General features: G+C 43.4%; 1 protein-coding gene across 2 annotated transcripts in view; it reads right to left on the bottom strand.

Moving 5' to 3' along the window:
* The window catches only part of NDUFS4 (NADH:ubiquinone oxidoreductase subunit S4), a 500,675-nt gene that overhangs the window by 137,073 nt on the left and 337,991 nt on the right, over positions 1–25,611 (bottom strand). For both annotated transcript variants that reach the window (XM_078675069.1, XM_078675068.1), the window contains exon 3: positions 23,279–23,451. In XM_078675069.1, coding sequence (XP_078531195.1) covers positions 23,279–23,451 — 173 coding nt within the window. The remainder of the gene's footprint in view (positions 1–23,278; positions 23,452–25,611) is intronic.

Here is a 25,611-nt window from a genome sequence, read left to right as displayed (position 1 = left end):
CAGCAGGCATGCTTCACAAGCAGGATGCAGGTAGACATAAGGCGCAGCAGACTCTCTGTCAGTCTCTTGCTTTCAGCCATAATTGCTTTCTTGGGGTTCCTGGAACAGCCCTTCCTTTAAAAGTCACCTGTTGTGACCAGATGGCATGTTTACCAAGCACTACTGCCTGGACATACAGGTCAATTGTTAAGACTAACTGGCAGCTTTCTAGTTTCCTTCCAGAAGCATTTCAGTTGACCCACAACGGAAGTAACTTGCACATAAAGAGCTTATTGAGCCAACTTTACTTCTTGAATAGCCGAAGAACAGCCTACTTAAGGCTGGTTTTTAGTCCATTTTTGATTAATTCAATGGACAGCTATTTGTCTAGGTTATGTGGCATGAAAATGTGTTTAAGAAGTAGTCCTGGTTTATGTTGATGTATGTTGTGAATGTTTCTTGTTACAGTTTTAGGTCGACCCGATCTCAACTAGGGTGTATCAGTGGGTTTAGTGTGGAGTTAATTTTGAATTTAATGAGTGTAGACTATGAGAGATGTTGGTTGATAAAAATTTGTCGGGAAGGTTAAAAAAGAATATCAGTTGGAGGCATTTAATTGAGGCGTCTGAACCTTAATTTTACTTATAGTTAAAGGATTTTGTAAACATTAGCATTGGAGAGGGTGTCACTGAAGTATTTGGGTTCAGGAGAAAAAAATAGAGCCCTAGAATTAGGAATATTGGTCCAGGTCTAGTAAATCAGAATGGCCTATTTTGCCAGATAGAGAACACAATAGAAAAGTACAACTCTTCTGCTCTGTGTTTGTTTCGATTTCACAAAGATCCATCCAGGTGAATGGAACGAGGATGGAAAGGATTGGTGTAGGGGTTGCTGTTAAATATCGGGATGTCTTAAGTCAGTGGAAAGCCACTTGCAGTAGTCCATTTCACATCAGTAAGAAGTTATATGAAAGTAGGAATCCTGCAAGTCTAGTGCTACCATCCAGTCTCCAAGGTCTAGGTCAGAAAGTACCTGACCCAAAGGGAGCATCTTTATTTTCTCATCCTTCAGTAAGAAGTTAAGGTGGGGCAAGCCTAAAAAAAGGGCGAAGACCTCAGTCCTTCTTGGGCATCAGAAAGCAGCGAGGATAACAACCACCACTTACTTCTTATGCTGGCACCCTCTCGATGATTCCTTGAGGACACAACTTCTGAAAGGGGAATGGGCTCTGATGATGTTAGACAGTGTGGCAGAAGTAACAATAGCTCGCCAGAACATTAAGGAATTTCTGGTGACAGCGGACTTGAATGATTACATCACGGTGGAAACACTAGACACCAGGGTGAGAGTCCCACATAAGTTACATGAAATAACACTCCGGATGGAGGGGGACAAGCCCAGGAAAGTAAAAGGTCTTTTTTGGAAGAACTTATCATCTGGTTATGACATCCTGTTAGCAGAACAAGATTGGCCGCCTGTATTCGTATTGGAGTGCCACAGGGAAGAAAGTATAATTTTTCCTGCATTTTCCAACAATGTTCCCGTTCACCTCAAACATACATATGCACGGGAGTGGGCAGTAGCCCAAGCTCCAGCACTGTATAAAAATCTGGCTGGGTGGGATGAGGATTCAACCTACAACATGATCCCGTTAAAAGTTTCCCCTAATGCTCCGAGACAATACCCAATAAACCAAGAAGCTAAAAAACAGGTCAGGGAGATCTTAGATCAACTTGAATACCAGGGGGTCATTGAAAAATGTACCTCTCCAATGAACAATCCTTTCCCGTTTCTAAACCCGACAATACATATCGTTGAGTTTTAAATTACAGACATTTAAACATGCACAAAGACATTTGCTGTCCAAAATGCACAGTGCCGCATTAATGAATAACATTGTGCGCAAAAAATACAAAAAACTTGATATCTGAAATGGATTTTTCTGCCAAAATATAGCGCCTGAAAGCAGGTATCTGACCACATTCAGTGCGTTAGGGTTTCAACGACAATTTTGTTGACTAACCCAAGGGTATAAGAATAGCCCGGGGTATTTTTAGCAAGGGTAACGGAGTTACTTCAAAAATTTGATGACGAAGCGTTGTCCTATGTGGATAATATTTATCTAACAGACGACGACTTAGGGAGGCACTTGACCAAGGTAAGCAGCATTATTATGGGATATGCCACTGAGGGCTACAAATTTAACTTTAAAAAAATCAAAAATAGCCCACCTCAATGTCCTTTTTTGGGATATGAGCTGTTAAGTGAAGGGAAAAGTCTGGCAGCAAACTTTTTAGAAAATGAGCGCTGTTCCAGCCTAAAAAATCATTAAGAAATTTACAATCAATACTAGGATTCCGAAATTTCGGCAGAACATACATTTTAGATTACGCACAAAGGGTAAAACCTTTTACGACTTTATAAAACCTGAGTTTTCAGAAATTGGAACCAAGAACATACTAATATTCTTTGTTCACTCCAGAAAGACATGATAGCTTCCAAACACTTGCAAACATGTGTAAAAGTACGTCACTTGGTGATCGTATAATTGCGGGTGAATGCGGGTACACTTATTTGACCTTCAATGAAGGAGAAACCGTACCAATCGCAAACAAATCCCACCTGTACACAAATGCAGAAATGTGTTTCAGTTCAACAAAAAAATCCTGACAACTGTTCATACGGCTGTAGCAAGAGAAAGAGCACTGGAAACGCATTACTGTTATAGCCCCGGTACCAGCTTTAGAAGCTGTTACAAAGTCCAGCATTCCAAATGCGAAAGCGTTACATCCATGATGTATACAAGTGGCTAATTCTCTTACTGCAACAGACTTTGAACACAGATTTGATCCAAGTTTAAAAATACAAGCATTCCTGCAATACGAACAAGAATATCCTCTACCAAATGAAATCTTGCCTCTCGATCGAAATTAATATATTATTTATACTGAGGGATCTGCACAACCGGCCATAGAAGGTAAGCAGCAATACAGCTCGGCGTGTGCTATCGTTAAAGGTCGCATGCGTGATGGCATGTTCCATCTAGTTGCACAAAAACGCAATCTCTAGGAGACTGCACGGCTCAGTAGGCAGAATTAAAAGCACTAACATTGGCACTTGTAAATACGAATCACGAATTCTCCACACTAATAGTGTGTGATTCCTTTTACTGTGTACAGTCGTACAATGAGTATTTACATCATTGGGAACAAAATGGGTTTAAGGATGCGTAAGGTGGCACAATTAAGCATATAAAGCTATGGGAACAGAATTAAAAACCGAACTACCAAGGACTCACGTGATCCATACAGTGAGTCATCGACTTGACGGCGTCCACATTGCTGGGATTTCATTGGCTGATGAAGCCACAAAGGGGGCTGTTCGCACGGCTTCAGTACCTGCCCTCACTCATTCAAACACGAGAATAGACAGATATTGTGGTAGCTGTCATAGCATCACACAAAGGCAGCAGAGCAGTACCTAAAAGATTTCCACTCAAAATACTCCTACAAGTTAGATGCACAAAACATTCCATATGCTCAGATTCCTGGAGTGGGGGATCGAGTAATACCAAAAATGAATTGTAGGCAAGGTTTAATACTAGCTGTACACGAGGGTTTGGGTTCTGCGCACACAGGCGTTACAACAACTATATCTTTACTGAAACAGCGCTATTGGTGTCCAGGGTTAACTATGCAAACTAAAGACTATCTTGAATTGCGACATCTGCCAGCAGATGAAAGGCTCCACAGTAGCAAAACCAGCGCAACCTCTCGCATGTGTATACTTGGACCACTGCGGCCCCTTACAAACGGACAGGGCTTACAAATATATCATGGTTGCAGTGGATTCATGCTTGAGATTCCTCTGGGTATGGCCTCAGAGCTCGGCTGACGCTCGAACTGTTATCAAAGATTTGCGAGTCTTTATCGGCACATACGCAGTTAGCATGTTACATTCTGACCGCGGCCCTGCGTTTAGCTCTTGGGCTTACAAAGAGGCCATGGAAGGAATGGGCGTAGCATTGCGGTACTCCTCTCCGTACCATCCCGAGGGACATTCGGTTGTGGAGAGGAAAATCCAGGACTTAAAGCAATCGTTAAAAGCTGTGGTATTAGGCAAGGGCGGTATTTGAGTCACACACCTTTATGGGGTACAGCGGGTGTTAAACAACCAGCCAAGAAACTCTCTAGGGGGTGTCACTCCATATGAAGTCCTCTATGGGACACAAATGTGGGTACATGATCTTGATTGAGAAGGCACAGTGGCGGATGAAAAACCATTTGTTATCCATGATCGTTTGGCTGTTTTACAGGATCTAAATGATTCCAGGACAAAACAAAGCAATGTCCATCTAAAGCAGACCACCAGTGGGGAAGTCAAGGCAGTCACAGCAAGACATTGTCTGGATCCCAAAAAACAGGGATCTGGTCAGAGAGAAAATTGCGGACAAAAAGGAATTTAGACCTTCATACAGAACACATGTACCACTACTTGCAGTACACGGAACAAGAAGGGTGCTGCTCCCGCCTCTTGCTGGAAAAAAAGGAGAAAAGATTTGTCTCAATCGACAATCAAACCACACTATGTGGCCGATACTAAACAGTAGGCCTTGTGGACTCCGCTGTAGCAGACACCCTCCTCTAGCTACAATCCAAGAAGTTCAAACAGAAAGGGGCTCATCACGTTTGAAGACCCTCCTGTTAGGAATGAAGGACTAAGCAACAATGCTATGGAACTTGTTCCACTTGAATCAGACATTCAAATTCCAACTGAACATCAGAATAATTCACAAGTTGCAATTAGACCTAATACAGACGTCTACATCAACATGCCTTTCTCTGGATCCAAGCGAACCGGAAACAACGCCAGCCAAAACACCATTTAAACAACAATTAAATCATTTTTTTCTCTTTCTTCAAGAGACATACCTGGTATCACCTTGGATTGAACTCTGGGTAATTTCTGGGATATTGTTTTTTATTTTCTGGCTGGCTTAGTACTAACTTTTAGTATGCTTATTTATGGACGCTTCAACAAAGTTCCACAGCCCAAAAGGTCAGCATCCTACTGAAGCCACATCCATGATCACATTGTGAGCAAAGAGACTTGTCATCAGTGAAGATTACAGCAGTTCCTATACTGGATGGTATAGTATGGGACAAGGTTGATTTTAACATTTTCGGACCGACCGAACCTTTAAAAATTAATCATGTATTTGAAATTTCATTAAGTGATATCATTACCTCAAGTACATTTTCTGATAATTGGGACACTGAAACAATCAATAACATGTTATCTGATTTAGAGAAAACTGCTGCATTTTCTAATAATGAAATGTTAGAGGATTCTTCAGATTATGACACATTGTATTATTACCAACATTATGGTCATCACTTACTGCACAAATCTATTTCAGCTAGGAATGTTTTTGAGTACCATCAGTGGGAATATTGCCCAACACCACCAAAAAGTAGTTCACAAGCGTTTGCACAGATTTGTTCATACTTTTCAGGGGTTAACACAACAGATCCAGCCTTATATTACTTTAAGGTTGCACCAACATCAGCACTGATAATTATGTTTACAAACACATCAACAGATGTTCTCTGCATCCTTTTTGGTCCAATTGTCTGAACAGGGTTTTAACCTATGGAAAGACAAAATTGACTCGAAATGAAGTCAAGTCAAGTCAGCTTTATTCGGAGTAATTTTACATCCATAAAAGCGTTCGACAAATACACTAATCAATTAAAAATAAGAATAAAATAAAATTCCAAATGATTAGAATGTTAAAAATATCAATAATTCATGTCTTTCTCTTAATCAGGTTAAAAGACACATTCTTAAAATTCCACGTAAGCAGAATACATTGTATACATTTTAAAAATGCCATTAAATTCAGTCAATAAAATCTTCATATAATAAGGCATCTAGATAAGACAGATATTTTCTAATCTTAATTGCCCTTTGTATAAAAGAAATTACAGAATACACCGTTTTTACATTTTCAAGTTTACAAAGATGGAAACAAGCATATTTGTACTGGTAAATTCTATTAGTAAGGAATAATGGTTTTAATTTTTTTTTCCTGATCTCCGTATAGAACTTACAGAAACACAAAAAATGCAAAGTAGTCTGTGGAGTTTTTCCATCACATGGGCAATTAGGGAATTTATATGACCATTTTTCCCTACTAGGAAACGCTGCTATATAGTGCAAAGTACCAAGTCTAAGTCTTGTTAAATAAAAAATGTACTTACAAGAGACAGATATATTTGGGTACCCAGTATGGAAGGGATTTTGCAATAGTTGATAACACTTTGCTTGTGATTTATATTTTCCATTCTATCGTGTTCCTTTTTGGTGGCATATCTCAACTTTAAATGACATTTGCTAACATTCTGAATAAGCTCGGGTTGAGATTATACTCTATCCACTGAATTTTTCTGCCTTTTCCAAAGACAAACTGTCTCTTATTAAGTCCTTCGTCAACTTGGTTTCTTCTTTCACCCAAAGCCCTCTCCAGAATGTGAGCCCCATTGTATTAATAAAATCGCTTATGTATGGTACAGACAACTCTTTATGCACTGTAAAATTAGCTGTTGACTTTGGAACTGCCGACACTCTCTTTAGGAATGTATTTTCTTTAATTTGTAAGGGCATAAAGTTCATCCTCCCCAATACAGCTGCCCCGTGGTAAGTGCCTTTCACACATTTACTTCTACATAAAGTAAGAATTTCCCTGATAGGCTCATTTCCTAACTTAGCTGAGAATCTAAAAATGCTCTCAACCACTCTTAAAATTTTTAATTCACACGATTTAATATGAGTATCCCAGGTACCTTTTCTTTTAAAAAGTAAAGCCAAATAACAAAAAGTTGGAACTCTACTTACCTCCGTTTCTCCCACATGATGTGTTTTATGCTTTAATTTGTTATTATCACATGTCATAACAAAGGTTTTACTGAGGTTTAACTGGAGATTTTTATCAAACATGTATTTATCAAAATGTTCTATTAAGAGTTGCAGCCCATTTGCTGTCCTCGACAACAACACTGCGTCATCTGCGTAGAGTAGTAGTGGAGTTACGAGTGTTCCAATTTTAGGGGCATCTACATTTTGTTTTTTGTAAAAAGGTATCCACGTTTTTAATGTGTAGGGAAAATAGGAGAGGTGCCAACACACATCCTTGTTGTATTCCCCTAGTGACCCCTAAAGTTTGGGTACATTCCCCCATTTTTCCAAACCATATTCTAGAGGTTAATAGGGCATAGATCTGGGACAGGTATAATATGATGTCTATCGGAGCTCCTAGCTCTTTCAAGGTTTCCCACAATTTAGTGTGATTGACTAGATCAAACGCACTTGTGAGGTCTACAAAGCATAGGTGTAACACTCCATCTTTAGCTATAGAATACTTTCCTATTAGTAACTCAAGGTTTAGGCACTGTTCCACCCTACATATACCCCTCCTAAACTCATACTGTTCATCGGAGAGGATTTTGTTTTCATCAGCCCATTGTTCTAGTCTTCCCAACAGTATTCTCCCCATCAATTTCGAGGTGCAGTCTATGAGGGATATGGGTCGGTAACAGTTTGCCTTCTCCCTGTCCCTTTTTTAGGTCTCGCCTACGCAGCGTGCATGCGCTACACAGGAGGTGACCTCTTCTAATCGATCAGCTTTTCTCCCCAAAAACGTGCACGCTTTGCATTGGTTTCTATTGCACGGCGGGCACGTTTGGCGATTACCTTGCGGGGGCAAGCAGCACCATTTGTTAGCAATTATAGCACTCGCTCCCGCAAGGGAATCGCTGCTGCATCCCTGCTCTCGGCCGCACTCCCCCTCACACAGGCGCTCCTGGCCCTGGGAAAGCATAAATAGCAACCGTTGACCTACGCAGCCTATATAGTCACTCATTCAACCCAAATTAACGCCTACTGTCTTTAGCTTTGGCATGTGTAACAGGAGCAACCATTCACTGTCCTTAGCTTGCCTTCTTAGGTTGGAAGCTTGCAGTCTTGGGATGTGCTTTAAAATACAAAGGCTATCCTCGTTTCCGCTTTGACACTTTGTTGCCAGGACTAGAGACAAATGTGTCTTGCCTGAAGCAAGGAATAAACATTCCATTTCTTAATGGACCTGGGAAAGAAACATTCATCTTCAAAACTATGAATGACCCAGCAAGAGCTCTAACAAAGCTTTTCTGACTCAAGCTGCTGATAGGTATTTAATGGTATTCTTCGCTCGGGAAGAATCCTGCCAGGTTTTCTTTTCTAATTTCTTTAAATTGCGGCCTGAGCGAGTACTCTGATGAAGCCGGCTCGTGTGTTCTCAGAGCCTGCAGCTGAGTCAATAGGGCCGCAGAATCCGTTCACCTCTTGTTGTGAGACAAATCCAGAACTAGGATTGATGGGCCTGCACGTCTGAGGACGCAAAGATCCTTATCCAATTTGTCTGGCACGATATTATTAGGAAGCTAAAATGGAATGCTACACTATTAGTAAACCTGACAAACTATGTAAACCATAATTCAGAAGAAGAAATAACACGTAGTCAAATCTTTTTCTGATAACATATCAAAAAGTGGGTGCACAGTGTTATGAACACGGGTATGAAGTGGGTCAAATGGAAAATCTTCAGACACATATCCTACAGACTTGGTACTTGTAACAGATAGGAATATAATTTAAAATGGAGCACGTTCAAATATTACGTACTGTCTTTTCTAGCACTTTGTTTTTGTGAAGTTTGTCAGAACATGGGAAATTTAGCAATGAAAACATTCAAGCCCTGGATTATTCCCACACTTGATGCCACACTGTGTCTGCATGCCTGCTGAGGACTGGAGTGTTGGTGATGATTTACTGCTCACTAGGCATAACCAGAGCATATTTTGATTGTATATTTGATATAAATTTGGCATGTCCAACACCCGACTAGAAGAGAACTGGTCTTTAGACTGTACGACTATAGGTTATAGCTGGCCATGAGCAGTCTTGTATTGGCACCTTCTTTGAGCTTACGGTGTGCCAGGATCGTAGGTTTCTATGCTGGTGCTACAGAACCTTCTCTTGGTGGTTCTTTGATAAAAAGATGTATGGAAGGGCAATTGTCTTCTTAGGGGAGGTGACGCTGCTCCTCCCGTTCACAGGTTTTCCAGACCTGGAATTACTAGAACTACATCTAGTTAAACCACTGCCAGCTCTACTTTGGGGCTGGAGGCACAGCCCCTGCCCGATTCCTCCAACACCATGAGAAGAGGTTACAGTGTCACTCCCGGCACCAAGGAGTCAGCCCTAGCTGCAGACACCAGTCTCCTCCCCTAGCATCGATTACCCCCACACACACTTCTTGTTAACCTCTGCTCAAGGTAGGTGGGTGAATGGAAGCAGAAAAGGGTCTGTCAATGGGCCCGGAATAGGGATCCGCATGCAGAAATGAACCTGATAAATAACAGGCCCGTGTTATTCCTCAACCCAGGCCCAGCAGCTCATGATAGCCTGAGTTTGGGGCAGCTGCCATTCCATGTTGGAAGTTCAGGTATGGAAGATCTTCCTGTTAACTCGGGCATTTGGTAATAGGCAGTACTTAATTTGTAAAAGAATTAGTGCCGGTGCCCAAAGCTCTGGTCAGAAGCCTGTGGCTAGCGCAATTAAATGTCAGTGCACTGAATACTAAGGCTTCAATCCACCTCATGCATCTTTAATCCACTATCAAACACCCTCTCCCCTTTATCTCACAATTGCAGGTTTCTCCCTTTGTGACAGGTTTTTCCATCTTTATCTACCCCTTCTTTCCGCTTTGTGTGATTTTCTCTCTCTTGAAAATGTCTGATAAAGAAAAATAAGTGCTGCTCCCAAAAATTATTGCTGGTGTCCCCCACCAGCAACCATAGACTCAAATTAAGCCAAGGCCCTAAATTGGAAGCATACACATACATTATATGTACTCTTGAATAAACACAATACATTTTGTAGCTAAACTCACGATTAGGAGTGCTGATGAAGCTTCTCCATGTTTTTTAAATGTAATCACCAGGGGAACAGAGCTAAACAAAATTGCAACTTTGGGCTGGTTACCCTTTTCACCAACATACCCGACTTAGTCACTACAAGGGGAATTTTTCCTTTAGAGTTTTCTTCTCTGATGCCTCCGAATAAAAAATAAAAAAATACTTCTCCAGTCTTGTAACCCTCTTGAAAGGATCACAACATAGTATCACAAAGGATCAGCTGTAGGCTAAGTGCGCAGGTTATCTGCACAGAGGGGGGACTTCATCCGTTATTTATTTTTCCTCATTAAATGTCTACAATCTCATTTGCATAAACTTTGTTACTGCATGTTTTTTTAGACCTGGCACTGCCTATTCATCTCTCCTTGATCCAAAAGTGGAGGCAGAAATAAAATGTCCGCTGGCAATTTTGAAAATCATTTGCTCATCAAAACAAGCATTGGCATAACCAATAGGTCTCGCTTGGGACCTCATAAGTGTTTAGCCATGCAACACTTGATGTTGTTGCACCAAGGATATTGTGCTGGATAACTAAACACTTATAAGGTCCCAAAAGCGAGACCTATTGGCTATTTCAATGCTTGTTTAAATATGGGAACAATAATACTTTCCACCCAGGAGGCTGGCAATACCCTCCTAGAGCGGCATTCAAAACATTTACTAAGATGGGGGTCCAGAACTCAATGTTGCATTTAAATATATCTATTGGTACCCCATCCGGGCCAGGTTTCCATTACTACTTTTTTGTAGGGCTGATTTAATCTCCCCCGGTTTGATTACCGATGCGTGTACTGGGTCTACTACAATAAAATGTTTGTTCTTTTCGGTTGTCACTAAGACAGCATCAGGGTTAAAGATACACTCAAAATGTGCGATCCAGTCTACAGGGGGACTGCATATTCAATTTTTGCTATTAAGTTTTCTTTAAATTAGGGGTGGTCAATTGTCCTCCAGAATAATGTTGCGTTTCTTGTCTCTGCAGCCTGTACTATATTCTCCCAAGCATCCTCACGGATTTCGTTTTTTCTTTTGTTTATAGTACTTTTATATTCTTTCCTCAGGATGCTAATTTTTTCGCTATCTCTTGGTTTTACCTTTAATGCGGTTTTCAATTCCCTATTCAGCCTGGAGCATTCCCGATTAAACCATCTAAGATTATTTTCATGGGTCGTTTTTTTCCTTTGGACTGTTAAGTCCCCACTAATTTTTACCATGATATTGTTAAAAGCACTTATGAATGATTTAGCTGTTAAGGAGCTATCCATACAGCTATCAATATCTTTTTGTTTATTTACTCTTAGTCGATCCATAAAAGTTGTTGGATTTACCCCGGACCATTTAATGCGGACCCCATTAGCTCCCTTTAACTTAATGTCTGTGTTAGACCTGGCACCATTGGCGTGGGTCTCCCTTCCATTTTTGCTGTTGCCTCATGTGTTTTTGCTGGTGTTAAATGCTTTGGGCACTGTGCCACTGCTATCCAGCACTACAGTGCAAGTGCTCCCTATTGTAAATTGAAGTATTAATCAGTGGTTCCACGTTTGGCTACTTGGTTTACTTGTCAGACCCTAGTTTGGTGCACGGAGTGTGCCCAGGGCGTGTAAATCCAAATGCTGCTGGTGGGCCTGCAGCACTGGTTGTGCCACCCACAGAAGCAGCCTTGTAAAATGTGTCTAAGGTCTGCCATTGCAGAGCCTGCGTAGCAGTCTGGTACTGTCATGCTGACTGGGCAAGTGCACCCACTTGCCAGTCCCTAAACCTTCCCTTTTTTTCATATCAGTCACCCCTAAAGCAGCTGGGCCAGGGTGCATTGTAAGTATAAGGTAGGACATGCCCTGGTGTGTGTGTCATGTCCTAATAGTGAATTACAGCCATTTTCGTTTTTTACTATTGCAAGGCTACCTGTTCTCCATAGGCCAGAATGGGCTGTTAGAATTATTACATTTTATAATCCTAACTGACTCCGAGAACATGGTGGAAATTCCAGTTTAGTATGCCTGGACTCGGAATGATAAAATGCATCTTTTAGTGAAGTTGGTTTTAACATTCTGTGTTTGAAAATACCACTTTTAGAAAGTAGGTATTTTCTTGTCTAACCATTCAAACCTGCCACTGCTAGGTTGTGTATTCCTTTGTCTGGTTTTGTGAGTGACAGGGCTGGGGGATTCCAAGAGACAGGCTGAGTCACCCAGTGGTGAATAGAGAGATCTGCATCTAGATGGGAGGGAGGAGTTGCACCTGAACCTTGAATAGGGCTGTGCCTGCCTTCCACAATGCTGGCTCGCCCTCCTGGGGAGCGGCTGATGTCTCTGCCCTGCACACTGAAAGAAGAGAAGGAGTCCTGTAAACAAAGTGCTCCAGGACTGTACTTGCCTTCCACAATGCTGGCTCCACCTCCTGTGGGGCGTCTGATGTGCCTGCCCTGCACTGTGAAAGGAAAGGAGAAGTCTGGTAAGCAGAGTGCTTCAGAACTTGTTTGGACTGGGAAAAGGCCCCTCTCCCCTCAGAGAACAAAGGATTTTGGGGTATAAATATTGGGAACCTGATCCCATGAAATTAGATCACTTTGGACTACAAGAAGAAACCTTTTCTGATGAGAGGAACCTGAAGTAACTGAGGAGAGACTATTCCCAAGCTGAAGTGCTGCTTGGGGGATTGGCCTGCAGTGGTTGCCTTACTGCCAAAGGAAGGAGAACGGAACTTTGTGTACTTTGCTTTCAACTTGTGAAGGATTTCCAAGGGCTTGGAAAAGAGCTTGCTTCCTGCTAAAGTATCAGGGACAACAGACTTCAACCGCCAGCTCCCCAGAGTTCTTTGGAAGTGCCTGTTGCTGTTTTGGGCCTTCCGAGGGACTGCGTGTCACAAGGAGCTGGAAGTGCGACAACGAGAAGAAGCGTGTCGCCATCGCTGGACCTGCCATCGCAGCTCCGAAGGAGGGTGTCGTCGCTGGAACTGTCGCACTACACTGCATTGGAGAGAAGCGTGCCGCAACGAAGAGGAAGCGTGTCGCCATCGCTGCTGCTGCCGTTGCAACTCCGAAGGAGGGTGTCGCCGCCGTAGCGGTCGCATTGCAAAACATCAAGAGAAGAATCTCGCAACGAGGTCGGAGCGTGTCGCCGTCGCTGTGCCTGCCGACACAACTCCGAAGGAGGGTGTCGCCACTGGAATTGTCGGACTGCGCGCCGTCGTCGGAGCTGCTGCAGTCGCATCGTGGATGTCGCCGCTGTAGTTGTCGCATCGAGCGGAAGCTTCACGCATCGTGGGAGAAGAGTGTCGCCGCTGGAGCTGTTGCCGTCACATCGTCAGGGTGTCACAGCTGCAGTCTACGCATCGAACCGAGAACTTCTCGCATCCCCGAGAAGCATGCCGCATCTGGAAGATCTTCACGTCTTTATTTCTTTGCACCTGAACTTTGCGGCATTTTCCTCGCTGCGACATGCTTGCCGTGGAAGCGCAACGCAACATAAGGTACATTGACGCAAAGTGTTGCATCAAAGAACTGAACTAAGCTTAATCTACTATCTTAAAGTAACAGTTTTGTGTATTTTTGTTGTTTATGGTCTTGTGGTAACTCTAAATAAAGTATACTTATTTTTTATATAAAACCTGTGTGGTGTCCATTTGTAGTATTGTCACTGGGTTACTGTATGTGGTCATAAATACTTAACACAACGCCTCTGAGATAAAGCCTGTCTGCTCGTGCCAAGCTACCAAGGGGGTGAGCAGGGGTTATTTTAGGAGTGTAATCCCATTATCCTGACAAGAGGCGAGGGTTCTATTAGTCACAAGTACCTACCTGTGCCGACTAGAGAACCACAAATCTAACAGTCTGTATCTGATACCTTGCCCCTGGTTTGCTGAGTCAGACAAAACCTTAGTGTGAGGATGAGTGGATGATGGTCACTAAATAAGCTTTGGCGGATTGCAAATGTTTCTATCGAGCCCATAAATTTAACTGACACAATAAAGTGGTCAATACATAAAGCTGATCTTGCCCCCACATAATTATATAAAGATGTTTCTCCATCTGAATTTTCCAATTTCAGAACCATTAGATTATACTTATGGGTAAGATTATTAATTGCTTCCCCATATGTATCATGCTTAAAGTGTTGAAAACTTTCCCTGAAACAATTAGAGTCCACATTGCACACCTGATAAATTATCATGTTTCAATATTAAAATCACCCGCCCATTTCAGTAAATATTCCCCTCAGAGTTCATTTAGAAAATGATCCAAGTCTTTTTCTAATGATTTAATTATTCTAGATCTAGTACCATCAAAACTTTTATTATACAAATTAGTCAAAACTATAGACTGTTTCCCCTCCGAATATAAATACATCAGTTGATAATACTGTGACTTATTATTGACTTTTTTTTAAATCAGGGTGTAGTAAGGGCGATTAAAGTTACTAAACCACCTTTTGGTCTCCCCATTCTAGATGGGGTTGCATGTGTGCATATAACCTGAAACCTGTCGATAAAAAAAAGACTCAGTAGTCCAGGGTTCCTGTATCCTGACCACTGAACTGCCCTCTAATATTTTTTGCCAGTCTTGGTCATTTACTCGAAATCAATTTGGGGTTCGAGGGACTGGCAAGTCCAGGGTACAGAGGCACTATTTAGAGCATGCCTCATTCCACAGCAAATTACCTTTTTAAATGATACTGTGCAACAGACATCCTGTCTTGGACTAGCCAAGAACAAGTACCTAAACACTCCTAGGTTTCCAACACCAACACAGGGGTGGCAGAATTCAACTACAAAAGAAGGGGCAACAGTAGATGACATACTAAAGTACAATAAAACAGACCCAAATTGGAAGGAGTGGAAGGTTTGGCCCTTAGACACAAACATATGTCATAAAAGATTCACGAACATCACCGAGGAACTCAGTATTCCTAGACCAGACCCACATTATGTACAGAGAGAACATCCAGAGGTAGCGACATCCTATAGTGTTGGGAAGTTGTGCCTCGATTGGCTAGAAACCAACACTTGCAGAAGTGGAACAACACTTATCTTTACTTTCACACGACATGGATCTTAGGGACTTTTTACAAGGACCCAGGAAACAACGTCAGAAACGTTTCATATGTACTGGCATTTAAGCTGCCTATAATTAAATCTGGACGATTTCCCAACAAGAAGCCGCAGAGAGAATACGGGAAATAGACCGTATTAACTTAGAAAAAGTTTTTGCTGTGGGTTGGCAACTTTGACCTCCAGGATATATTCATTGGGCAACATTGCATCTTCTGCTATTGATTTAGCTATATCACAACACGGCCAATCTCAGTTACGTTCTATTATGTTATTGAGCTGGACGCTGCAATCTTTGTGTGCAGGATTTGTGCCTTGGTGTTTTATAAACAGTACGTCTCTGTGTTCAGAATACAATCTAACAGATACACAGAGTGAAATGGCACAAAGAGGAGCTAAATATACAATGCTGCAAATTGAAAAACTTGAAATGCTACCATTCACAGTGGTGGAATCACCATCTACTTCACGGCCAAATCACTCTCCCGGTCACGACCTTTTAATTTCACTATTGCCTTGAGCAAAGGCAGGCAGGCAGATATGAAAAATTGGGTAAAGAATACATTAAGAAATCCTGGGCTTTACCATAAAGATTTTGATGCCAGAGTGGGGATCAAGAAGTGTTTCTGAGAGGTACAAACTGCAAGTACGCTTTAAGCAGTTCTCTCATGTGCCAAGATATTGTTTGGCACGGAGCATGTAATGGTTCAATAGCGAATCTGTCTTGGCACATAAAAGGAACTGAAGCTGCCGTGAACAACCCAGTATTAGAGTTGCTTTCGAATGGGAGTTACTTGCTGCTGAATGATCAAGGTTGCTGTGGTATGCTTCATGGCATCGCCTAATCGAGTCACCATGAACACCAGGGTTACTTGTTTCCACCAACAAATACAGTCAGGGAGGCGCCGCTATGGCATTCACTGACTGTTTCTTTTATACAGTTTGATGCTTTGAGCAGAATGAAAGCCATGCTTTTACAGCAGACCATACCCTTAACCTCCGCTTGAAAAACCTTTGATCTTCAAATCACAAGGACCTCGACTGAGATACAGGCACTTATGCGTACCAACTGCCCCCTACATTTTGTAGAAATGGTGAGTCGTATCTTTAATATGTCAGAAACGAGTGGTATTTTACACCCATTTAAGACCATAGGGACAAGATTCCTTAGCACCTTTCAAATAACCCTCGGAGTTAATCCTAACTTTATACACTCCATATTTGGAAGCATTTTCGGGGGTTTACCTCTGATCTGATCCTGCTCGCAATAGCTTGAATCCCGATTGTAGTTTTCCTGCTACGCAATAGACGGACCAACCACCAGCGAGATGGCAAAAGCTCTCCTGGAGAGATATTACTGTGAGCGCATAGTACAACATCTGGGTGCACCTCGCCTTCGAGAAATAAGTGCTTCTTGGTTCCTATCATTCAGACCAGTCTTTGAAGATTGCATCATACCCTTTTTCCAATGCTTGTTTTGTGGAGGAGAATGCGAGTTGGACATCTGTCTGACTCCTCTAACAGAGACGCCAGCAGACTTAGACTCCAGGCTGGAACCACTGCAGTCCCATGCTCGACTCTGTCCTCAGCATATTCCCATCTTGACAATGCATTCCTCGACGATCCGCAGGTGCCCTTTTCAACCGAGTTGAATTTCAGCTCCACCACTGGCACCGAGGTATCGAATACAGCATCGGCTGCCTCTCCACCAGCTGTTGGCAGCACTGAATTTCATCTATACACCCTTGACGTGCTATGCGAGGTATTACAATGTTTGTCCCCTGCAGCTGCAGGTAGTGATAATGTTGCGTCTCCCAGCCAGGACATTTAATCTAAATCTGGCTCATCATATGCTGGGAACAAATTCGGATTTTTTTTCCCCTTTCATTTCAACAAAATTCCTCAAATTGACACTTTCAATAACAAAGCATGGTCTTCCAAGTACGCTTGCAGTAGTTCAACATGTATGATCGAATTCATTTAGGACTGTGAGTTGCGGAACTTTAACACAAAATTCATATTTCAAGAAAACTTTTTCTCTCCTCGTTTATTAAACTGTTTTTGAATGATTTTGTAACGTTTTTAGAAACTTTTCAGATGGCTCATTGATAATTTTATGCACTGACACCGTTAAAAATGTGTATCTCAATTGTGTATTGTTATTGTTTTTTTTTTTTTAAACTTTATTTTTGTGCAGGAATAAAAGGACACAGGCGCAGCAAGCCCACAACAGCACCTCCAATTTACAGTAGGTCACCCTTCCACAGCCTTCATGCCCACATCCCTGAGGCCGGGCGGCAACACATTACGTCAATTAGTGTAGAATCGTGCTAAGGCTTACAAGCCCCACCTGTGACCCTCCAACCCCGCTTTTTGTTTTCCACCCTCAACTCCCCCCCTCCCCTCACACCCCTACGTATCTACAAACTGAAAGCTTTTCCCCCTCAAAGGGAAGACAGTCAGATCCCCTTTCCATCAGTCTACGTGTCACTCATTCATCAGTTCCATTTGTGTATAGTATACAGTTGCTTGTCTCCCTACCCCCGTCTTTGCATAGCACCCCAGATGTTCGGTGTCTCTGGATTCTCAGCGTCCCTGCCTTCCCTCCGGCACTTATCGCTATCAGGTGGTCCCCAACTCCCATCTCTGCCTTCCACCCCTCTACATGCCTTCATCTATCACCCCACTTCTAGGCCATAATATTGTCTCCACTTATTCCACACCTTCCGGAATTTTTTGGGACAGCCCCTAGCTTTGTATGTCACGCGTTCTGCTGCCATATAGAGATCCAGCCCTCTCCTCCATTCCTCTATTTCGGGCCTCTCCGCCACCCCCCAGTATTTCGCAATGTCCCTTTTGGCCACTACTAGTGCCAGTACCAGGAAGGTGATCTGCGGGCGTGGCAGGTCTACTTCCGTCACCATTCCCAGTAGCGCCAGTTTCGGGTCCAGTGTTAGCTCTATCCCCAGTACCTCCCCCAATTCAGTGAAGATGTGAGACCAATATATTTGTATTTCTTCGCATGACCAGATAGTGTGGTAGAAATCTCCCTGCTCGGATTTACACCGCAGACACGTGGCGTCTGTTATCCTACCCATCTTGAGGAGGCGCCTCCTATCGAAATATGTCTTGTGTAACACGTTCAATTGGATCAGCCTCAACCGTGACTTAATGGCCACATCTCGGGGGTGCATCAGTGTCAGCTCCCAGTCTAGGTCTTCCATTTCCCCTACTTCCGCCTCCCATATCCCTCTGAGTTTCGCCAGGGTTCCCAACATATTATTTGTGAGTGTTTTGTATGTGAGGGATACTGCCTGGTGTACCATCTGTCCCTGTAGGAGTCTCCCTTTTAAAGGTGAATATTCCGGTATATCCTGTAGTGATATCTTCTGCGCTTTCCAGGCATGTGCTAGCTGCAAGTGTTTGTATAGTTGTGTGTGGTGTAATCCAAACTCAGCTCGCAGCATCGCGAATGTCTTCAGCTCCCCGTTCCTGATCACATCCCCAATAGTAGATATCCCTATGTCATCCCACCTGTTGAAGCCTCGCAGTTTTTGAAATTCTGTGAGCCACTTGCAGTGCCATAGTGGTGTCTGACGTGTTAGTCGCTTTTCCCACCCCGTGGCTCTCGTGGCCCGTGTCCACGCTCGTATCGTAATCACCGTAGCGGGCAAAAGCGTTCTCCCTGCCTTCCCGCCATACAAATAGTGAAGTACATTGTGCGTGGACAATTTATGCCTTTCCAATGCATACGTCGGGTGGTCCGCAGGTGTATGCAACCAGTCATTTATGGGGGTCAGGTGTTCCGCCCAGTAGTATGCCTCTAGGCTCGGTAATGAAATCCCTCCACTATATTGGTGTCGTTGGAGTGTCTGAAGTGCGATGCGTGGTTGTTTGCCTAACCATATGAATGATCGCAGGTCTGCGTGGATTTTGGTGATAGTGTTAGTCGGGAGCGGATAGTATTCATTTTGAAGTGCGTAGAGGAATTTGGGTAATGTGATCATTTTATACATCGCCGCTCTTCCCAGGAGGGTGAGCGGTAACTGTCCATCTCGCCATGTCTTCTACTGCCTCCTTCATTATGCGTCCCACATTCCTCTGGAATGAGAGCTTCACGTCCAGTGTGATATATACCCCAAGGTACTGGAACCCCTCCGCAGTGGTGAGCAGGCGGTCCGGTAGCGCTACACCCTGCACTGCTCCCTGCGGCATGTACAGGACTGATTTATGCCAGTTGATGGTGTGTCCCGCCATCGCCCCATGATGAAATGAATGAAATGATTACGCTCTTGTATAGCGCACGACTACCCGTAGGCATCTCGGCGCTTGCTTAGGGAACCCGTCCTGGTATTCCCCTGTGAGATACCCCGGCAGGGTGTCCACAAGGTGAAAGCCAGGCATCCCGCCGCGAGGGGCCGTAGTGGAGATTAAGCAAGCTATTGCCCAGAGTCGCAGAGTGTGACCCCGTGAGTTGAGTAGGCACCGGAACGAGTATTAACAAGTCCGTGGAATTTTTTGAGCCCCAGACCCACCGAGGCGGGGAACCAAACCCTGGTCCACGGCTGATCTCAGCTTCCAGGTCTGCCGCCTCTAACCACTGAGCCACGCTTCTCCCATAACCCTCTAACTCTCTGAACAGCGTCCCTACCGAGACCTCGGGGTTCGTAATGTATAACAATACATTGTCGGCATAGAGTGAAATTTTTTCCTGGGATCCCCCTATCTCACCCCACGTAAAGCCATGGATCTCCGGATTTTGTCGAATTTTGGCTGCCAATATTTCTATCGTGAGCGTGAAGAGCAGAGGTGACAGCGGGCATCCTTGTCTGGTGCCTCTCTCTACTCGAAATTCTCACGATAAGCACCCATTCACTCGTACCCGAGCTGTCGGTGCCGTGTACAGCAGCCCTATCCAGTTCTGAAAGTGTGGACCAAAGCCAAACCGTCGCAGTACCGCCATAAGAAAGGGCCAGTGCACTGCGTCAAACGCTTTTTCCGCGTCCAAGGACATGAACCAGTGCGGCTCCGCCCTATCTTTCACTTCTTGGAGCCAGTTGTGCGTCCGTCTGAGGTTGAGTTTAGTCGCTCTATCCGGCAAAAACCCGGATTGGTCTGTGTGAATAAGGTCAGGAATGACTGTTCGTAGGCGTGCCGCTAGAATCATAGCCAGCACTTTCACCTCCATATTCAGGAGTGAGATGGGGCGGTACGAGGCACAGTCCTCCATTGGCTTGCCCTGTTTGTATATCGGTACTATGGTTGCCAATGCTAGATCTCGTGGGAGGCTCCCTGTCTCGTAGGCTTCGACGTATAGGGCCAAGAGGTGACGAGTCAGTAAGTCGGCTGTTTTTTTAAAGAATTCCGCTGGGAACCCGTTGGGCCCTGGTGTTTTCCCCGTTTTCAGTTTATTAATGGCCGTGGTTATCTCCTCCCGCGTGATTCCCGCCTCTAGTGGGGCGCTGAGTTCTACTTTCAAGAATGGAATCTCCACATTTTCCATATATTGCATGGCCTCGTCCACTGTCCCGAGGTCTCTTCCTCTATAGAAGTTCTCATAGTGCAATGCGAACGCTTCTGCAAGGCACTTGTCGGTTGTTTCCATGCCTCCCTCATCCCTCCTGATTTGGGCCACCCACCGTGCTGCTCTTTCTTTCCTGCCCAACCATGCCAGAAGCTTGCCTGACTTGTCGCCTACATTGTATAGGCGGTGTAACGTTGCTAGCGATTTCGTCTTCGCCTCATTAGATACCAGTTCTCTATACTCCCTTTGTTTGTCTTGCAACTGCCTCAGTACACCTACCCCCTTGTTTGTATGGTAGTCCCTTTCTAGAGTCAGGATTTCAGTTTCTAACGCCGTTGCCTCCCTGTACTGCTTGTTTCGCTCGTCTCTCAGTCTCCCTTTAATTCTGTCTCTCAACACAGGTTTCATAGCCTCCCAGAAGGTAACTTTGGAGTCTACTGAACCCTCGTTCTCCGCTACGTACACTTTTATGTCTGCCCTCAGACCACGTATTATCTCTGGGGTTTGAATGTCCCATGCTGCCAAGCGCCATTCCGTCTCTCTTCTTTCGGTGTTTTTCCCTAATTTCGCATATAGGGTGAGTGATCCGATATTCCCCTTGCTTTGTATGTGTACTCATCTTCCTCTGACAGGTATTGCCGTGCCACAAAAATGTAGTCTAGCCTGGAGAAGGCTTTATGTGCCCCCGAATAGAAGGAGTACGTCTCCTGCGTCGGGTGTCGCCATCTCCATGTGTCAGTGAGTCCCATTTCTGCCATGTAGTTCGCCAGCGCTGTTCGTGTCGCCCCTCTGCGTGTGGGTCCTGAACGATCTAGTCCTTCCGACATTACGTCATTGAAGTCCCCCCCCACTATTTGCATCGGTCTGCCGTTTCCAGCAGGATAGACGCCACCTCTCGGAGTGTGCGTGATTGTAGTTTTGGCGGGGCATATACTGAGATAACTGTCATGCTTAGTCTATTCCATGTCCCCTGTATTCCCACGTATGTACCTTGTGGATCACTCCATGTGCGAGTTACGTTAAAGGGGTGCTCTTTGTTAATTGTGTATTGTTATTGTTGAGTATTAGAGTATTAGGAGAAGTAGGTGTTATATTTCATATTGGTACCCTATATGTCCAGGGAACATCGTACTCTTTCCCTACATCTCCCCTTCATTTCATATGAATGAGCCTTATAAGGACATAACTCCTAATAAGGACAGAACACCTTATAAGGATTGACACCTTTTATGGACTAAACATTTTACCTAGTTCCATGCAGAGGGAGGGCTTTTCCCAAGTAATAATGCTCAGACATCATCCTTAGCACATACGAATAATTTGAGGTCACTACCCAGGGGGTATACTTCACCTCTCCTATCTACGCACAAGGTTTAATCCCATACGTCATCCTCATACTAAACAATGGCTAACACACACACAAGGACTGACCAGAGACGCTGAGGCTCCTGCATACAGTTGCTCCAGCTGACAGTGGTCTAAATATCCCTTGGGGGGTGTCCAACTCTAGACCAGGACGAGGTCCCACACTCTCATTATTCAGGTAATGGGGATTCTTGGCTCCTAGGCTTATTAGCTCTTTCGCATCTACTCACATGCTAAGTACACTTGGGTACATGTAGATAGGCATCGTAAGAGTATGCACTTTATTTTATAAATACATTTTATATTCATGTATATGTTCATGACTATTGCAAAACGATACAACTGTGCTTTTCCTTTTTATTCACTGTACTGCTGATCCTATATCTCTGCTACTGTGTAACAGTTGTAGCAGCACATATATTTTACACTAGAATAACAACGGTGCAATAAATTCTTATTGTAAACACGCTCAACTGTTTCTTCCGTGTATCACTCTGAGACCAAATGTGCAAGCACGAGTGACTGGGAGAAAAGTAGTATATTGTTTCTACGAGTCCGAGTAATCAGGGTTTGTTATGTGCTGAGGTTGCCAAAAACTAAGCTCTCTGATAAAAGGAGATTCTAGTGGCACTGTGAGCTAGCTAATGCAAAACACGGCTAAATGTATGTTATCTAAAAGCGCAGGTCCTGCAGGGCTACTCTACTATAGGAACTACACTACATCAGTAGTCGACTGGTATTGTGCAACCAGGAATTTAAAGGATCGCACCCAAAGTGTCTTGGGATTCATGGCACGACCATCTTCACAGGGCTTGGAATCGAAGCCTGGCTCCAGAAACCAGAGGCAAACGAGAATGGGGTCTGTCACAGGCATCTGTCTGACAGGAACCACAGAGTTTAAACCTCACAGGCTTTTAGCAGATATCCCTAGCACACTAGGAGAAAACGCCTCAAACAATTTTGACAAAATGTCGAAAAAGTCATCCAAGAAGTCAACTCTCTCCAGATCTGAACTGATGGCGTGGAAATAAATGAACTGATGTCAGTGCCCTTGGGTGGCACCTATATAGGCACAGCAAAACACTTCTGGCGCGTATGCCGCCAAACCAAACACCCCCACCTATCAGCGTACAGAGTTACTGCTCATGATTTTACCAGATCCAGCTTGACACCTAAAGAATATTCTAAAGTAAGGAATCTGTCTATCAAATAGGAAAATTATTACATTAGATATTTTTCAAGTAGAGCAATGGAATTAGCCTTACAAATGAATGGTTAGTTCACCATGTAAATACACAGATGTACCAATCATATAAAAAATAAATAAATGACTTGAAAAGCAACTTACGTTGATGCCCAGCCCATTAATGGATTCTCCCAGCGTTCTCTTGTGTCAAACTCCATTTTCCATTTTTTGGTGTTATTCACACCAGACTGCATGGCATTCCGAGTTGGGACAAAGATGTGAACTTTTCTGGTCTTGATGTGCTCTTCTGGGACCCCGCTAAAAGAACTAATATCCTATTTAACGAAAAACAAGAAAAGAAAGAAATTACAATATGCTGCGTTTGCGTGTGTTCACGGTTATTAGCAATAATGTTAAGGACAGTGGCATCTGAGCACTGTAAAAATGTAAACCCTTTAACAATAATTAATGGTACACACATTTTAATAATCGTAAACTAAAGGATAATCTTGTCAACCCAAAATAAAGCAAATACGAGAGAACCCTTCATTGTATTCTGAAACACAGACTGCTGGAAATCATCCTACGTCTAACTAGCACAAGAGCTCCAGAATGCATTAGGGTTCCTGGGACAGACCGGCGTACGTCATTTCTTTGCAAAAAAACGTAGCCCCAAAAAGGCTGAGAACAGTATGGTACAGAATGTGATCTCTATGTGAATTTGTAGATACAAATGCCAAGATCAGCTGTTCTGCATGGAGGAAAGGATGGGGCCCATTGACATTTAGTTCAGTTTCCAGAGACTGTAAAAGGTCTAGGTCGTTGATATGAAGGTGCTGGTAGACTGCAGCTGCTCTGCAATGCACTTATACACTCAGGGCGCTATATTTTGTTATGGCGTGCACTGTTCAGAGCATGGAGGCCCCCTGTTGCACCAGTGGGGGCGAGAAATAAAGGAGTGTCATAATAAGGGATGAGGAGTCGGAGCTCTCTTATGGTCATGTAAAGGCTTTTCAGCACATTAGCAGAGATGGTGTCTGTATGGGTGGGAGTGGGACTATTACATGGGCTGGTGGGTGCTACTCTCTGTCTCCACAAAAAAAAAAAAAAAAAAAAAAGAGTACTCCCTTCCCTATCGGGTTTCAACTGCTGCAGCAATGACTTTGATTGTATGATTACACAAATTAGTGTAATGGAAAAACTACATATGTCATAAATGGCAGTCACAATCATTCATTGGCTGGCGAGTGGGGTGTGATCAATAAGAGAATGATAAAACAACCAATCAATATAGGGCTGAACGTTTGCCACACACTTCGCTCAGGTTAAATGAGCTCTTGCAGTCTAGTCAGTCCTATAAAAAGGTCTGACTAGACTGCTATCAGTAGACCAATTGCCAATCATTTTAGAAAAATAGGTAATTTAGAACATTAGGACCTTAACTCGCATCCAGATTGCATACAGGTCCGAAAATCTATCTAGGTACAAAAGCGAACATTTATCAACTTATTTATATTTTTATAGGAAGCAAGCATACCAACAGGTGCAGGAACCAACAACACTGATGAGAAAATGAGGAAAAAGTCACGCATTCCAAGCTAAGTTAATTGAAATTGCACAGCCCAATCTATAACTTTAAATCATCATGATCATCTCCAAATCTATTAGTATCTAAATTGAACTTGAGTTCAACTAATGAACAGCTTATTCTGATAAAACACATCGCGTACGGCATGTTCTTAGAACTATATCAGTTTTCAGGGCTATTTCTTGTTGATATGCACTAACATTCTGAATGTAACCATACAGCTCCACGGAATTTAGTGGCTGCCAATCTGTGCTTAGTTTAATAGGCTGATATAGCATTGTGCAACTATTGAATTCGATGGTACTAGCCCTTAACAGAAATTAAAAACACAAGTCCCCATATGTAGCGAATTATGAGCCCTGACAATAACTGCTTCACCAAAAAATTGATGAACATTTACCAGCAGTATTTTGCAACGCTCATTCTCTGAGAAACGACGGCGCAGAAACTGTAGCAGACAGAGAAAGGATCGTGGTACAGACGGTCTTTATGCCAGCATTACCAATATCAACTGTTGGTAACATCAGGTCGACCAGATTAGAAAATAAAAGTTGACGGAAAAGTGGGGAGGTTGAAGAACTGACAACAGACACTAGGATTGCTCCATCCGTTGAAGATTTTTCAACTTGCTAGATTTTTTCATTGAAATGAAATAAAGCGCACAGCTATCTCTGAAGTGGTGTCCCGGCGCTGGGGGCCATCGGGAAGGTTAAGCGAGCTATTGCTCAGTCACATGGTGCTGGACTAACCTGCCGCAGGCGATTGAACCGTGAACCCCGTAGTCCGGAATCAGGCACCCTGGCTGCTACGCCACACCTCTTCCACTCGTAAAGGTTTACATGTGTGTTTAAAAAAGAAAAACACCAAATGATACGCACCAACTTCAACCAGACATATGCCACTAGCA

This window comes from Lissotriton helveticus, chromosome 2_1 (assembly GCF_964261635.1).
Source record: "Lissotriton helveticus chromosome 2_1, aLisHel1.1, whole genome shotgun sequence".
Lineage (NCBI taxonomy): Eukaryota > Metazoa > Chordata > Amphibia > Caudata > Salamandridae > Lissotriton > Lissotriton helveticus.
This window is presented reverse-complemented; position numbering and strand designations above follow the sequence as displayed.